The sequence below is a fragment of the Gymnoscopelus braueri genome, assembly GCF_963280865.1.
Source record: "Gymnoscopelus braueri genome assembly, chromosome: 16".
In the NCBI taxonomy this organism is placed as follows: domain Eukaryota; kingdom Metazoa; phylum Chordata; class Actinopteri; order Myctophiformes; family Myctophidae; genus Gymnoscopelus; species Gymnoscopelus braueri.
The window spans coordinates 9,367,597-9,383,675 of record NC_137616.1 but is presented as its reverse complement, the minus strand read 5'-3'; the positions used below and the strand labels follow the sequence as shown (position 1 = coordinate 9,383,675).

General features: G+C 44.6%; 1 protein-coding gene across 2 annotated transcripts; it reads left to right on the top strand.

Annotated features, from left to right (window-relative positions):
* Positions 1-516: 516 nt before the first annotated feature.
* Positions 517-13,418, top strand: slc30a1a (solute carrier family 30 member 1a). 2 transcript variants are annotated; one of them, XM_080452594.1, is made up of 3 exons: positions 517-950; positions 1,242-2,069; positions 9,970-13,418. In XM_080452594.1, exons 2-3 carry the CDS (start codon positions 1,436-1,438, stop codon positions 10,869-10,871), a joined length of 1,536 nt encoding a protein of 511 aa, XP_080308720.1. In that variant the 5' UTR covers positions 517-950; positions 1,242-1,435; the 3' UTR covers positions 10,872-13,418. The 2 variants fall into 2 exon arrangements, with proteins under 2 accessions (XP_080308720.1, XP_080308719.1); XM_080452593.1 differs by having other exon boundaries at positions 517-954; positions 1,224-2,069.
* The last annotated feature ends 2,661 nt before the right edge of the window (positions 13,419-16,079 follow it).

The window sequence follows — 16,079 nt, the reverse complement described above, 5'->3', positions numbered from 1 at the left end:
ATTTGTCCAGCAGTGAAATGTACATAGTTCACAATATAAATTTGGTCAATTTGAACATAGGGTTGTTTTATTTCCTTTTTTATCTAAATCCTGACTGTATTTTTTTATTGTATTATGTCTAACAATAAAAATGTGCTTAGAATGTGGTCACAGAGATTTTTTTAAAAATGGGGGGGAATCAAATTGGGGGTTTTTCAAATTAAAAAGGTTGAGAATGACTGAATTATTTAGAAAAACGACTTGCTTTTTGTCATTTTCATATTTCTATCACACAAGCATTCATTGCACGACAGACAACCTCCTCATCAGTAGCGTGCGTAGCAACGCCGTTGTCCAGGCCAGCTAGCCCCGCCTACCCATGACGCAGACCAATCGACGTCGAGCTCACGCCGAAGCGCCCAATCAATAGCGCGATCTGGGGGAGGCGGGGGCGTGTCTAGGGCTATCTTCGTTCCGTGTGGAAAAAAAAACTTTGCCGGCTCGGGTGCAAAGTTTGATCCGTCTGCAAACATCACATCTCCCCGCAAGAGAGAGAGGAGAAGCACCGCGACATGTCGCTGATGATCAGATGATCACCTAACGGACGGAGGAGCGTCTAGACGGGCGAAAACATCAGAAATATCCGAACATCTGGGGGGATCGTAATTTAATCTAAACCGTACGGTTGGATCCTATAGAAACGAGCCGAGCGACGCCGCTGCTGTAGATCCATTCTAAACGAGTTAGCACCGTGTTAGCCTCCGATCGTATTGTCTCTGGTTAGCCAGCCAGCTAGCTTAACCAGTTAGCCTGGTTTGGTTGTGTGTGTGTGTGTGTGTATTTGGTCAGCTAGCTCTCACACAGGCTAGCAGAAAGAACAAACCCTTATCTAGTTGAGTAGATAAGTTCATTTAGGACGGAACTTGGACCGAGCCAGTCAGCCGGGGTCGTGGTTGTGAAGAAAGAAAGGGGTGAGTTAAAGGCAGACCGTGTTTTCAAACACCCAAAAACCACTGGTGAAAATAGCCGATGTACAAGCTCTCAGCTTGATGCTTGTGGATCTGCTATTTCGGCTATTTTATAATTTTTTTTGTCCTGATTTTCCCCCTATTTTATATTTTATTTTATTCAAATTTGCATGTATTTATTTTTAAAAGAGTATCATTTTAATTGTGATGAGAATAGGGGATTTTTTTTTTGTGGAATGTTGGAAAAACCAGGAACATTTGTATTGTTTTTAACAGATATTTGTTGGGTCTCAGGGACCAGCAGCTTGGAACCAGACCGGGGGGACAGACAGACAGTCGGTCAGTCCGGGTCCACACAGGGACGTGTGGGCACTGTAAGAAGAAGAGGACCACCAGAGACCAGAACATCTAAGAAAGAAGGGGGGACCACCAGACCAGAGACCCACACACTGTAAGAAGCTGCGGAGGACCACCCCAGACCATCAACCATGGTGGCGTGCGAGCCCAACCGGGTGCGGCTGCTGTGCATGCTCTCGCTGACCGCTGGCTTCTTCGTGGTGGAGGTGGTGGTGAGCCGCATCACGTCGTCGCTGGCCATGCTCTCCGACTCCTTCCACATGCTCTCGGACGTGATCGCGCTGCTGGTGGCGCTGGTGGCCGTGCGCTTCTCCGAGAAGACCCAGTCGACCAACAAGAACACGTTCGGCTGGATCCGCGCCGAGGTGATGGGCGCGCTGGTCAACGCCGTGTTCCTCACGGCGCTCTGCTTCACCATCGTCCTCGAGGCCGTGGAGCGCTTCACCGAGCCGCACCAGATCGAGAAGCCCGAGGTGGTGATCGGCGTGGGCGCCGCGGGGCTCCTGGTCAACCTGCTGGGGCTGTGTCTGTTCCACGGACACGCCGGCGGAGGGGGACACGGGCACTCCCACGGTGGGGGTGGTGGAGGAGGCGGGGGTCATTCTCATGGTGGTGGCGGCGGCGGCGGGGGGAAGAAGAGCAAGAGGATGTGTAAGTCGGAGAGGCCGTCCTCTGGGAGCGGGTCGCCCGGGGAGGAGACCAACAACCTGGTGGGGAACAACCACAACAGTCCCAACGGCGTCAACGCGGAGAGACGCGGCCATGGTGAGTTATTAGATCTCTGTGGTGGTGAAACTGTGTGTGTGTGTGTGTGTGTGTGTGTATGTGTGGAAGTGGAATTAACACATAAGGCACACTACCGCTTTGAAGTGGTGTTAGGCAATCTGTTGTTTTTCTTCTTCTTCCTCTAAGTGTAGCTTTATGCAGTGGTTCTCAACCTGTGGTTGAGAATCACTAGCCTAACGGAGTGGCCCTGTCTGAATCTCATAAGGCTAATAATATCTCCCCATGGCCAAGGGTGGAATTATCCACTGGATGAGCAGTAGATGTTTCTGTCATTCTCTCCCCTTGCATTCACATCTTAACAAAAGAGTATATTGTAAAAGGCTGATTTGTTAAATGAACCTATAAGGTTCCATTTGTACACTCCCGAGTTACAGACCTGTAAGGGTTTGTAGGAGTTTGCTGTATATACACACACACACACAATATTATAGCTTTGTCATGAAGTTATTGCCACAGGCAGTAACCTTTGTCTAGTCTAGATTGTATACTACAAGCATCTTTTGCTTGTGTGTATGAATGCAATATAATTGCTACTGTTGGGGCTAAAAATTCAATTTAAATTGGATCAGTTTGTAATCATGTTCTTTAAAGTGACATTCCAAAGTGAAGCCTCTACAATCTACATTGACACTTTGCTGATACAGATCAGATAGTCTATAAATTGGCTTATCTACAAGCGGTGTGACTCAGCCAAGAAAAGAAAAGCATTGTTTGTTGTCCTTAGTGACGAGTCCAAACATGCCTTAAAGTTTAGCCTCCCTGCCCCCCTTTTGGCTGTATTTAAATCAGTTTGCACTGAGCGAAGTAAAAGCACAAATGAGATTCGCTCCGGGTACATGTGATTTCCCTACTTATTACTCAGCCTCGCTTTGTGACAGCGGAGTAGGAGCGCAAGCAAGAGCTTACTTAATATTTCCTCCTTTTGGCATATTGGCTTACACCTCACTGCCTCTTCCTGATGACTAAGAGACACTCATCCATAATTCCTTCTATGTGTGTGTGTGTTTGTATTACTATACGTGAAGTTGTGAGGGCTAAATGTCCCCAAAAGTATTGTAGAATTTGAGAAATGGACATTGTGACGACATTTTTTTGTTCTCATGGTTGTTTATAGATATTAAATATTTTAATGTTACACTTAAAATTAGGAAAAGATTCAAGTTGAAGTTAGGATGAAGGCTTAGGCCTGATTTATACTAGTTGCTCGCCAGTGTCATCATGCACCGAAAATAGCAAATCTACAAGCTCACGATGCTTCGTGCTGCAATGAGCTTGTAGATCGGCTACTTCCGGGCTTTAGGGTTGGGGTTGAAAACGGCAAAGAAAAAAGAGGTAAAAATGGCATTTATGAAATGTTAATGTCCTAACAATCATCCTTGATGATAGCATACCTCGCTCCTTGCGGAGAACGCAGAGAAGGGTTAAACCCACAGAGGAGAGCGTCGTACCCCCCCCCCCCCCCCCGTAGCGTACGAAACTGCCAGTTTCAATAAATGGAGGCTACCCCCCCCCTGCACTGATGGCTGCCACTGGGTCATACATCAGCGTAGCCGGGGAGCAGACAACCCCGGGCGCAGCATTAGCAGCTGATGAATGACCCTGGGAAACAAGAAGCTGGCGGTTCCTGCTCAGGTGCACACGGCACAATAATGGCCCCTGGAATGGTCCTTTTGAAAAGGCTATATGAGGTTCCCACGAAGAACCATCACCTGTGAAAGAACCGTTTCATTTAGTGCATGGGTCTTCATCATCCTCATAATGGTTCTAGGGCAGTGGTTCTCAGACTTTTTTTTTTCATGCCAAGGACCCCCAAATTGACACTTAATAGCCTGCGGACCCCCAAATTAACACTTACTAGCCTGCGGACCCCCATTTGAAAGGATTTGCCAAGGCCCCCCCATAAGAGAAGATTTTTACGGCTCTAGCAGTGATTTTCAACCATTTTAACTTCAAAGACCCCCAGTTTGACGTGCATTAGGCTACGGACCCCCATTTAATGGCATTTCTATCTCTGGGACCCCAATTTATATTGAGAAATCAATGTTAACTCTGAGAGTGTTCAAATGGAACCAAATGGACCCTAACAGGTCCATTTGGTTCCATTTGTACACTCTCAGAGTTACAGACCCATAAGGGTCCATTTGGTTCCTAACTATCCATCATTTAGCTGGGGACCCCCTGGAACTCCCTCAAGGACCCCCCACTTTGAGAACCACTGTTCTAGAGAACCTTCTTTGGGTCAAACGGTTGTTTTGAGGAACCAGAGATGGTTCATCAAAGAAGCATTTGGTTCATCATCCCAATTTGGCTATTTCCGACGAATGTTCGCCGATTCAGAGGAGATTTGGTGTAGAGGGAAAGAAGGAGCAGACTTAGTAAGCATAGAGCCCTGCGAGACAGCGGTCGATGAAGTATCTAGGATTTTGTGGTTAAGGGTTCTTTTCATTTTAATCGAACCATTAGTGATGAGCGGGTCGACCCGTAACCCGCGGGTCAACCCGCGGCGCGGGTAGGTCGAGTCAGGATTTCAGAGAAAATTATGCGGGCTGAGGGTGAGCGGGTCAGCCGCTCTCCACGAAAAAAAAAAAAAAAAACCCCTATTTTGACCAACATGCTTGTTTATTCAGCCCATGACAATGTTGTGCTACTGTAGACATTTAAAGGGACTTTGGGTACTTAAAAGAGCGCTATATAATATATATATATATTCCCACCGCGGGTCGCGGGGCGGGTTGAGCCATAGATTTATATATGGGTTCGCGGGGCGGGTTGAGGCGGGTCGCGTTCCGTCGCGGGTTGGGGCGGGGCGGGTCATGAAAAAACCCGACCCGCACATCACTACGAACCATTAAAACAAACGGTTATTTAAAGAACCATGGTTCATCCTGGGTCAGGGTTGGGTTTCGGTTCCAGGCGTACTCGGCACCATTATCTTTCTGTGTGCCGGACCAGCACGGTATACGAGCTCACGGTCATGGTATACGATGCCCTGCACAGTCACACCGCTGATTGGATTTCCTTTAATGTGTGTTACTATGGAGAGCGTTTTTGTTGTGGCGGCTTGATGTACCGGCGTTCAGTTGTTGGCCGCCGTCCATGTCTGTGAGAGCAGACACTGTGTGGCTCACATTCAGACCCTTCATTGTAGTGGCTCCTCTGCGATATGTCAAAGAAGCATGACGTTTCTCAACCTCCGGTCTGGGGGCCCACAAGGGTCCCAAAAATAGACCTTTACTGGCTTGAGAGTGTTAAAAAACTTGAAATATTTGTAATCTATTCTACACTGTAAAAAAAAGTTCATTTAACTCTGAGAGTGTGCAAATGGAACCAAATGGATTTGGTTCCATTCGTACACTCTCAAAGTTACAGACCCATAAGGGTCCATTTGGACCGCCTGGTGGTCCCCGGACCTGACTTTGGGATGTAGTGGAGTAGAAGTAAAAGTATTGGAAATTGGTTGGAAATACTCAAGTAAAGTACAAATACCTCAAATCGAGTAAATGTACTTTCCACCACTGGCAATGGAACACATGTTCTATTGTTTAAGTTGTAAATTGCTGTCCAGAAGCATCTTCCGTAAAACCCTAATGGTCTTTGATATTTCATAAAAGCCTCAATCTGCAATTTCTTCAACCCGTTGGCTGCATGTAGTTGTAACAGCAGGAACATAGGTTTAGAATGATAAGACCTAAAACATCATAATTATACATGTTGTGTTTATTGTTTAGGAAATGGCACTAGTGTAGAGGAATCCTTCACACTAGCTTTCCCGGTGTTATTTTAGATTTTAACCATTATCTTATACTTTGGCTATTAAAATAATTGCAGATAGACAAGCTCATAGCGCGGCACCGAGTGCCTTGCTATTAGCTTGTAGATCTGCCATTTGTAACTCAAATCTTTGCTTCCGGGGATTCTACAAATGTCTTCTAAATCCGAACAGTTTTTTGAAAAAAATAAAAAATTCAAAAAATAGCAGATCTACAAGCTCATAGCACGGCACTCGATGCCGCTCTATGAGCTTGTATATCTGCTATTTTTGAATAGCCAAAGAAGTCTTAAAATGAGATGCGTTCAGATGCGTTCCCGGATTGAATGGGTTAACCTGAACTGGAAAAAACAAGCTACACAATCGGCCTACAGGAGACTGTCATGAGGGGGAGGAAGCCTCAGTGCATCTCACATAAGGAGATGTAAATCTCCTTATGTGAGATGCACTGAGGCTTCCTCCCCCTGGTCAGGCGCCTGATGGAGGGGAAAGGAACTGGTTGGAATAACGTGTTCCTCCAAGCGCTACGTCCTACCGGAGAAACCCCCCCCCCCCCCCCCTGTCAGGTGATAAGAAGCGGCCTGCTCACTCCTCATGCATTGAAGGAGGCATGAGCTCAGTTCTGGGCTCTCCCGAGGCTGGCAGAGGGAGAGTAGCGCCCAGGATTACATAGGCAATTGGCACTGGGTGGAAAAAATTGGTCACAAAATCAAGGGATAAAAATGTTAAGAGAAAATGACACAGATGCATTCCCGGTCTTAGTGGATTAATCCCTGAGCTGAGCTCCAAAAAAATCGGGGATGCACTGCCTGAAATTCTGGGCCAATACAATAGTACTGATGTATTGTTGTTTGCAATAACAATTCGGCTACCAGCCAATAGCTTTGTTTTCGTGGTTATTTATTCCCCCCTTTTTGTGCCCGGGAAACAATGTAATCTTCAATATAATCATCACACTCTCTTTGAATGAGAGCACAAAATCAATCATACACATTTTATGATTCAGCAGTGGCTGAAAAGATAGAATCGGAAGGTTCCTGGTCCAATCCCTGCCTCCTCCTCCCTGGCTGCATGTTGAAGTGTCCTTGAGCCAAGACACGGACCCAGTGAACCCCTTACTTTGCTCATGAGCGGGTTGGTGCCTTGCATGGTTGCTTGCCTCCACCTTCGTTGTGTGGACGGGTGAATGTAATGAGCATTGTAAAGTACTTTGGGGGAAAGCCTATATAAATGCACCACTTACTATCATCCATTATTATAACCTTTCACATTACAAAGATTGTTTTTGTGAAAAATGCCTTTTTTTAAAAAGCCCTTTTTAGCCTCCCGTGCAACTACCAACTCAGTGAGACATTTTTCATGAATACTTACATGTAGTAATTCCAAACACCCCCCGACTAGCAGACGGTCGGAACTTAAGCAGCAGGGTTAACGTAAATAGTTTGTGGTTTGTGAGTCGCCGCATACACAATAGACACCACACTCAATACAGGAACTAAACAAGAGCCTTGCTGCCAGGCTACATACGCAAGTCTGTCACTGTACGCACTCACTCAGGTTGATTGAATGAATGTATGATTGTTGGTGTCTAATTCATAAAGTTGGAGAACCACTGTGGGAGTATGTTGTGAATGGAAGGCACCGGATTAACCCATTCAATCCGGAAACGCATCTGTATCATTTTAGATTGTAGCTATAACCATTATTTTTATACTTTGGCTATTCAAAAATAGCAGATCTACCTTGCTGTTTTTGAAAAAAAATTAACATTTGTGCAAATCTTTGAATACATATATTTTTTTGAAACTAAACAAAAAAAACAATTGGGGTCCTTGACAAGAAAAGGTTTGAACACCACTGATATATAGCACCAATAGTTTTTCAGAAAAATTAAGACATTTGTTGAGACATTTGACAGTTACAAATGTTAGCTTTAAAAAATATATATTCAAAGATTTTGCACAAATGTTCACGATAAAAAAATATAAATAGCAGATCTACCAGCTTGTATATCTGCTATTTATTGAATAGCCAAAGAAATCTAAAAATGACACTGATGCTTCCCCAGTCTTAATGCATTAAACATTGGCCACTGTCATCAGTGAATGTCATCTTGCCGTCTGATAGGCTGACGGCGGTCATCAAGGCTGATTATGGATGTACGGCCGATAAACTGGCGCAACCCCCGCCCTCCGAGTCCTTACACAAATGTGGCTTGATGGCATCCCAGGTCATAGCCTGCATGTTTCAGGAGTGGCAGTTGACTTTTGGAAGAATTGTTCTGACCTCAAGGCACGGCTGTCTGAAAACAAAAACGCACCCACACATGGAAACATTTTGGATACTTTATAAGAAGTTATGCAGACAAAAAGCACATGACAGTACAGTTCAATACAAGGTCAGTTAATAGCCTATGGCTTGTTTCCATTGGGGTCCTTTGCACTCAATTCATAGAGACATTACTATGCAGAACATCATAGAAACAATTTTAAATAATTTAAAAAATAGAAAAAGTACTGTAAACAGTTCGAGGGGGGGGATAAAGAATGTTCCATTCTTACATGCATAAAGGTGTGCAATGAACACAAGACTTAGTCAAAACCACACAACAACATTCATATCTTGTGTTCCCCTTGGACTGTTGCCCTCGGACTGTTCAAAAGATAATGGTTGAATGTGAATATTATTTATATCAAGTGAAATGAAACTCATCTTTGTGCGGAATGGTGTCGTGGAACCACCAGCGGATGGTCTGAGGTCCAGCAAAGAGTCCGTGGGGAGTGGGGACCCCTGCCCTAGTTTGACAATTACGTGTTTAGACCTTTAAACTGGTTTTACAATATTTACACAGTCAGACCATACTCTCTGTATTAAGTGGCTCTCACCTGAGATGACAGTAGTAGTCTAAACTACAATTATGTAATTTAAATCCATTTGTCTTGTTAACCAAGGATTAAAAAGTATTCAAGTCAAGAACAGCAAAACGGCATGTAATACATTCATATTACCATCAATAATAAATAGTTCAGAAAAATATTGTGTACAGATTTACCTAACCGTAACAGTTTCATGGATACACAGCATAAGTAAAACAAATTGCATTATAAATTAGCTGAAAGTTAACACAAATTTGAAAAATCTATGAAAGAAATCTGTGAGTTATTAAAACGATTCCACTAAAACTACATAGAAATATCTCTAAATCTATGGTCAGCAACTCGTGAAACTAAGCTGAAAGGAAAATGTATCAAATAGAAGAAAGGAATCTTTGTGACGTACATTTGTTTCACTTCTGTTTGTGGTTACTGTGTCTTTATTTGCATTGAGACTTTGTCTTCCTCTCATTGCTCATATCATACGATATATAGACTTCCTGTTCTGTGCTCTGTTTGCGTGTAGATTTGATTTGTCTTTTTATCTCATTGGTTCTCAAAGTGGGGTCGGGGGACCCCCAGGCGTCCCCTGGAGGGGGTTCCAGGCAAAAAGTTGTCAGCATAGCATCACAATAATTTGAACCACTTTATCCATTTATTTTTGGTTTGCTATTCAAAAATACCAGATCTACAAGCTCACACAGCGTCTCACTTTGTGCTGCTTTGCGAGCTTCTACATTTGCTATTTATATCAAAAATGGTTGGAACATTTTGAATATTTGGATTTTTACCCCTGGCTGAGATTTTTGCACCGGGCAGATATATTACATATTTAAGTTGACGATTAATTGTCACTCAAATAATTGCGAACGATTTAATTGTGTGTTTGGCATTGAACATATGAATAAAAACAAAATTCTATTTTCCTTTTAGGCTTCGTAATAATAAATTGCACCGGGCAGATATGCAAATAAATTATTGACATATTTAATCATGTAAAATAGCTGATCTACAAGCTTACAACGTGTCACGAAGTGAAACGTTGTAAGCTTGTAGATCAGCTATTTCAGCTTTTTTATATATTTGAAAATGTGTGAACATTTTTCAAAATGGAAACGATTATGATGTTTATGCAAAGATATTTGCAATTATCTGAAATAATTGCGATTAGACGATTATGTAATAATTGTGACAGGCCTAATAGCAAACTAAACACACCTCGTTGTTTTCCCTCCAGAGCTGAGCCCCGGTGAAGGCCTGATGGAGGTGCAGATCATGAACGGCCTCTCCCCCTACGAGGACACCATGGACCAGGGCCCCGACCCGACCTCGCTCAACATGCGCGGCGTCTTCCTGCACGTGCTGGGCGACGCGCTGGGCTCCGTCATCGTGGTGGTCAACGCACTCATCTTCACCTTCGTGTGGAACCCCTGCAAGGAGGGCGAGGTCTGCACCAACCCCTGCATCAACAGCCACAGCGACGACCACCAGCACGGCGTCAACAACAGCCTGGTGGAGTTGGACCCGGACCACAAGATGGCGGGGCCCTGCTGGGTGCTCTACCTGGACCCCACCCTCTGCATCATGATGGTGGGCATCCTGCTCTACACCACCTACCCGCTGCTGAAGGAGTCGGCGCTCATCCTGCTGCAGACGGTGCCCAAGCAGATCGACATGCACCGCCTCAACGAGCGGCTCCTCGGCCTGGACGGCGTGCTGGCCATCCACGAGCTGCACATCTGGCAGCTGGCGGGCAGCCGCATCATCGCCACGGCGCACATCAAGTGCCACGACCCCACCTCCTACATGGACGTGGCCAAGCGCATCAAGGACTTCTTCCACGACGAGGGCATCCACGCCACCACCATCCAGCCCGAGTTCGTCACCTTCAGCTCGGAGTCGCGGGACTCCCTCTGCGAGCTGTCCTGTCGGACTCAGTGCGCCCCCAAGCTGTGCTGCGGCGCCGGGGACAAGCCGGGGGACAAGAAGCCCGGCGGCGGCACCGCCGAGGGGTACAGGGCGCCGGCGGCCATGGAAGTAATCGTCGAGGCGGCGGAGCAGGCGGCGGAGGAGGCCGTCGTCGTCCCCCGACAAGAACCCGAGGTCATCGTCACCAGAGAGGTGGAGTCGTCTCTGTGAGATGAACAGAGAGACACGGGACGGCTCTAGAACCCACACATGCTGGGCCACCGTTTTGCAGGCTGTCATTTTCAGGGCTGTGATCTTTTTTTATTTTTTGTTTATTTTTAGAGCCATAGAATGGGGAATGTGGCCCTTTTTTCACCGGCCCTGACAAAAGGAGGCAGTTTTCCCCTCATATTTTTATTCTCCTTTCACTGCCCCCATTATGACTGCAAGGTCTTGTGTTCTCTCTATCTCACTCTCCCTGTAGATCTTGTAATTCAGTATCTCTCCTCTCTCCTCCTTGTCAGTCAGTACAGTGGTGAATGCATGTAGATGGGGTGGGGGGTGTACACTGACCGCTCTCCTTCAGGACTGGAGCTAGTTCTGCATGAGTGTCCCTCGTTTTTTAGCACCGTGTTGTGAAGTGTCAACATATTACATGGTGTCTTCTGTGCCAAAGCTAATCACTGCAGGACTCTCCTAGGGACCGGAGACATGTCCCTCTCCTAAGGGACCTGAGACATATCCTCTCCTAAGGGACCTGAGACATGTCCTATCCTCGTAAAAAGAAAAGGAGAAAAAAAAGGACAAGGAGCTAATAATACGACAGACGTAAGACAGAGCACACATAATAAGACTATGGACCTATCGCTAAAGAGTCTAATTTCTTTTCTCTTTTTTCCCCTCCTGCATAGGCTTTGAACAAATTGATCTTCTTAGCCTCTGTTCCCAAATGGGAGAGTATTGTATTGCCGAATAATTTAAGTATTTAAGTTATTAGTAATGATCCTATTTCTTCTCTGTAGATGCTTTTATAATGTTAATTTTGAATGATATACATTTTCTTTCCTGTCTGGAATTGTTTGTGTATTTGGTTTTACAAAACCTTTATGCTGTAGTAAAAAAAAAATAGTATTTTCAAATGTGATTGTTTCTTTTTGTAATGATTTAGTTTCTCAGATCCTCTCTGGCCTTGGCTGAGTTTCGATTGAAGTTGATAGTTTGTTGAATCCAGAACACCGTGGCAACGCCTCTCTGTCACTTTGCCTTTTTAAAAACCTGCTTTTACATTAGTAGCACTGAGTAGAGTACACACACAATGTAACCATGTTCTTGCACAATATGTTTTTGAGCCCTTGCAAGCCACAGGGTCAAGTGTATCTTTTTATTTGTCCCTGATGGGCAATTGTTCCCTGAACTGCCCCTGGTATACCCCTGGCCTGGACCACTAAAGATAGGCGTTCACTTTGGGCCTGTGAGGTGATGCCACCACCTGGACTTGCTTCCAAAACCAAGAGACGCCTGCGGTCGGGGGGGTGGGGGGTCAGTACATGAGACAGGAGGGAGGGAGCCGGCGCCACCAGGCCTCGAACCCGAGTCAATGCCGAGGGACAGAGGTCCGCTCACACACAGTCAGTCAAAGACCTAACAGTAGGCCGAAGCCCTGATGGCCTTTGAAAAGGCCGTAAGGGGAGTGACTCGAATGCGCTTGGCAAAGAGAAAGGCCTTGTTTTGTCTCAAGGAAGGCTTTGTGTGACTCAAGCCCTGAGACAGAAAATGAGCAACTGTTAAGGCCATTGATGAAACACTATTGTACGTTTACAGTTACAGTATAAACCAATATGCTGGAGGCTGTTGATTTCCTTTTGATGTTTTGTTTTTTGTTCAATTGCAATTACACGTCCTCATGAATGTTTTTCGGGGGAAGGGGACCTCGTCACAATCCACACTGAGGGTCCACAGACTTTGGTAGCACGGCATTTGCATGACCAAACTGAATGCGCAAAAAGAGATTCCCAACTCTACGTTGCTGGTTTTTTAGTTTGATTAAAATAAAAAGAACACTCTTTTTTTTTTTTACCAGGATTTGACTGGTAACGGTTCAACATTAGTCTTTTAGGGAATGCAAACATCACCTAGCTGTTCTGTCTCTGTCGTTTTGGACGTGTAGTCCAGCTCTCTGGTGAGTTAACCACTTAAACCCTAGCGTCCCTATTCTGGGGGGTGAACATTTGCCGGAAATAGACGATTGTATATCGGTAGCCGATTTATAGATCGGCTATTTTTGGTGAAGAGATTTTGGTGTTGAGGGGGGGGGGAAAGGAGGGGACCAAGTACAATATAGAACCCTGGGGGACCCCGATCAACCAAGTCTATAGGGTTGAAGTGGTTAAAATCCATACAGTGGCCTTTAAAAGGAAAATTCCACAAATTATTCATTTATATCATTATCAACACCATCTCTGCCACACAGATGTCAATTATGTAATATGGTGATTCATACATTTCCCACTCAGAGTAAATGTGTATGCAATATGGACTTAAGTACTGGGAAATGTATTTTGACGCGTTCCATCATTTTGTAACATTTTGGTTACTCCTTATTCTGTCTTTGAGATGTGCAAATAAGAAAAATAACTTTTTTTTTTGGGAGGATTTTAGATATGACGTCAGCTGGTGTGTTTTTGATATATATATATATAGGTATATATATATACAATACCTGTCAAAAGTGTCATTGTGAAATAATAAAAGAATATTGCTGTTTGGTACAGTTGACGAACTGGAATGTCGTACCCTTTGTGTTATTTGTCTGTTAAAAATCATTTTGTTGCTGTCGTGTCGAAACCTTGCATTTCCTTGCGTTCCTATTTATTTAGATTTTAAAATGGTGGAAATAGCCGATCCACAAGCTCACAACGTGTCTTTTCACTACTTTTGACCGACACTCCTGTATGATGAAGTAGGGCATTCAGTTACGAAAAGAATAAATATGGAGATACGACGACGGCGACGATTTGGAGGTTCTTTTGTCAAAAATTCTAAGTGAGTTGCCAGGCAGCACTGACGCACATTAATGTGGTCTTGCTCTGTGCTCGGCAGTGAGTGTGTCATATAGTTGTCGGGCAGAAACCTCCCATCTCCATATTCTAACTTGTGTTCGTTTTGTAAATTTTACGCCCTACGTGAGCATACTACAGCGTCACTCACACAAAAGAATGAAAAGTATTCGCGTCACGCTGCGTTTCAAGCTTGTAGATCTGCTACTTTAGATTTTTTTTTAAAAATCTGAATCCTGAAAAGTAACAGTTTTGGACATATGAGGTTTCCACCCGACAGACTATTTTGGGTTTTTATCCCCCCACAAAACAAACTGACCCGGTGGATCACAAGCGGACGCTACTACAACCATCCATTGTTAATAAGAAATCAATGATTCATTGTTTTCACCTTTGGGCTCCATTTCACCCCATGAAGGTTATCATTGAATATATACATTTTAAAGCGAACATTTTTAACTCCGATCTGTGCTTCTGGGGGGTCCCTGGAACGACATATTTTTAGATATGGGGGGGGGGGGGGTCCACGGTCATATACACATATAATTTTGGGGGGCCTTGACATGGAAAAAAAGTTGGAGCACCACTGATATGGATACATGGATATGTATTTGAATGCGGACCCCCATCTCAAAATGTTTTGTTCCAGGGACCCCCCAGAAGCAAAGTTTTGAGTTACAAATGTTCGCTTTAAGATATATATATATTCAAAGATTTACCCACTTATTTAAGGTTTTTCAAAAATAGCAGATCTACAAGCCCATAGTGCCGCACTCTGTGCCGCGCTATGAGCTTGTATATCTGCTATTTTTGAATGGCCAAAGAAATCTAAAATGACAGATGCGATTGAATGGGTTAAAAGAGGATGCAGTTTAACATTAGAAAGGAGCTAAACCAGTATCACTGTAACCGAATGTTTCACGAGGAAAAGAGGGGGAGAATGTTCTGTTCACAAGGGGAAGGGGAAATGGCTTCTATTGCTTCACCCAGCAGATGGCTGCTCAGATGAGCACAAAGCTCATGTTAAGGGTCAAAGTGTCTTGCTCAGGGACACTTCTACGCATAATACCGGGCAGGCCAGGGGGAGAACCAGCAACCTGCCGGTTCCCAGATGGCCTCTGTATGTATACCACTCAGCTACGGACACACATTTATGAGATTACTGTATGACTGCAAACATCAGGGTTAGAGCTACACAAATAGGCTCTCTTTTGGGCCTCTTCCTTACTTCCTTTAAAGGTGTTACCAATGATACTAATGAAGACTCTGTTCCATTCTGGTCAAACAGAGTCAGGGCGCTGATATTGTGCATGTTGGCTCACTGGAAACACTCTGCTACACGAGTGGGTGTCAAAGTGTGGTCCAGGTACCCTCATGGTTCCTTGAGGGGGTTCCTAATGGCCCCTTACGGGGTGTGTAACTTTGAAAGTTATGGGGGTTAAAGTTAACAGAGCCTTCATTAGTATCATTGGTAACATTGTTCCATTTCTGTTGGTCAGGGTTTCTGTGCACCTTTAGGAAGTAAGGAAGAGGCCCAACTTCTTTCCAATATGGCTGCTGTGCATTAGAGCCTATAGAATTTTGTTCATGATCGCTTCATTTGTCACGTAGGTTACTGCCCAACGCATCTGCATCTGAACGAAGTGGATGTGCGAATATTTTCTTTGGAAATAGCATTTTATTTTAAAAGAAAAATTCTCTCTCTCTCTCACACACACTTATGTCAGTGATCACCCTCCCCTGTGCCAATGTTACATATCAATTTGGGGGTCCTTGAGATGAGAACCACTGTTGTACCAGACATAAGGTGCAATATCAGCGCATTGTTGTACACGAGATTAAGGTGCAATAGAGTGTCAGCGCACTGGCACAGTGTGGTCTGGCCAGGCTGGAGTCAGTGGACCAAGGTTCTGACAATGAATGTGTGTGTGTGTGTAGCCCTCAGTGCAGCTCAGAGCCCGGGGGTCCTGGGGGGTTCTTATGTAAGCGGGGGGAATTGTACATTCCGCAGGCAGGGAGCGGAGCACAGGGCTTGCTAGTCTATACCCAGCATTCCTCTGTGCTGCTGGCAGTGATGGGAAAAAAGTACTCCCATCTTTTACTTTAAGTAAAATTAGCAATACCACAATGTAGAAATACTGTACTCTACCCCAGTGGTTCTCAAAAGTGGGGTCTGGGGACCCCCAGGGGTCATGCGGGTTCTAGCTGGGGGTCCCCAGCAAAAGTAGTTAATGTAGACAACTTAATCCATTTATATATTGGCTATAAAAAGAAAAGCAGATATGCAAGTTTGTACATCTGCACATTTTTTAATTTAAAAAGAATATATATATCAAAACATTTTGGAAACATAAATCTTCTCTTCTGGGGGTCCCTGGCACAA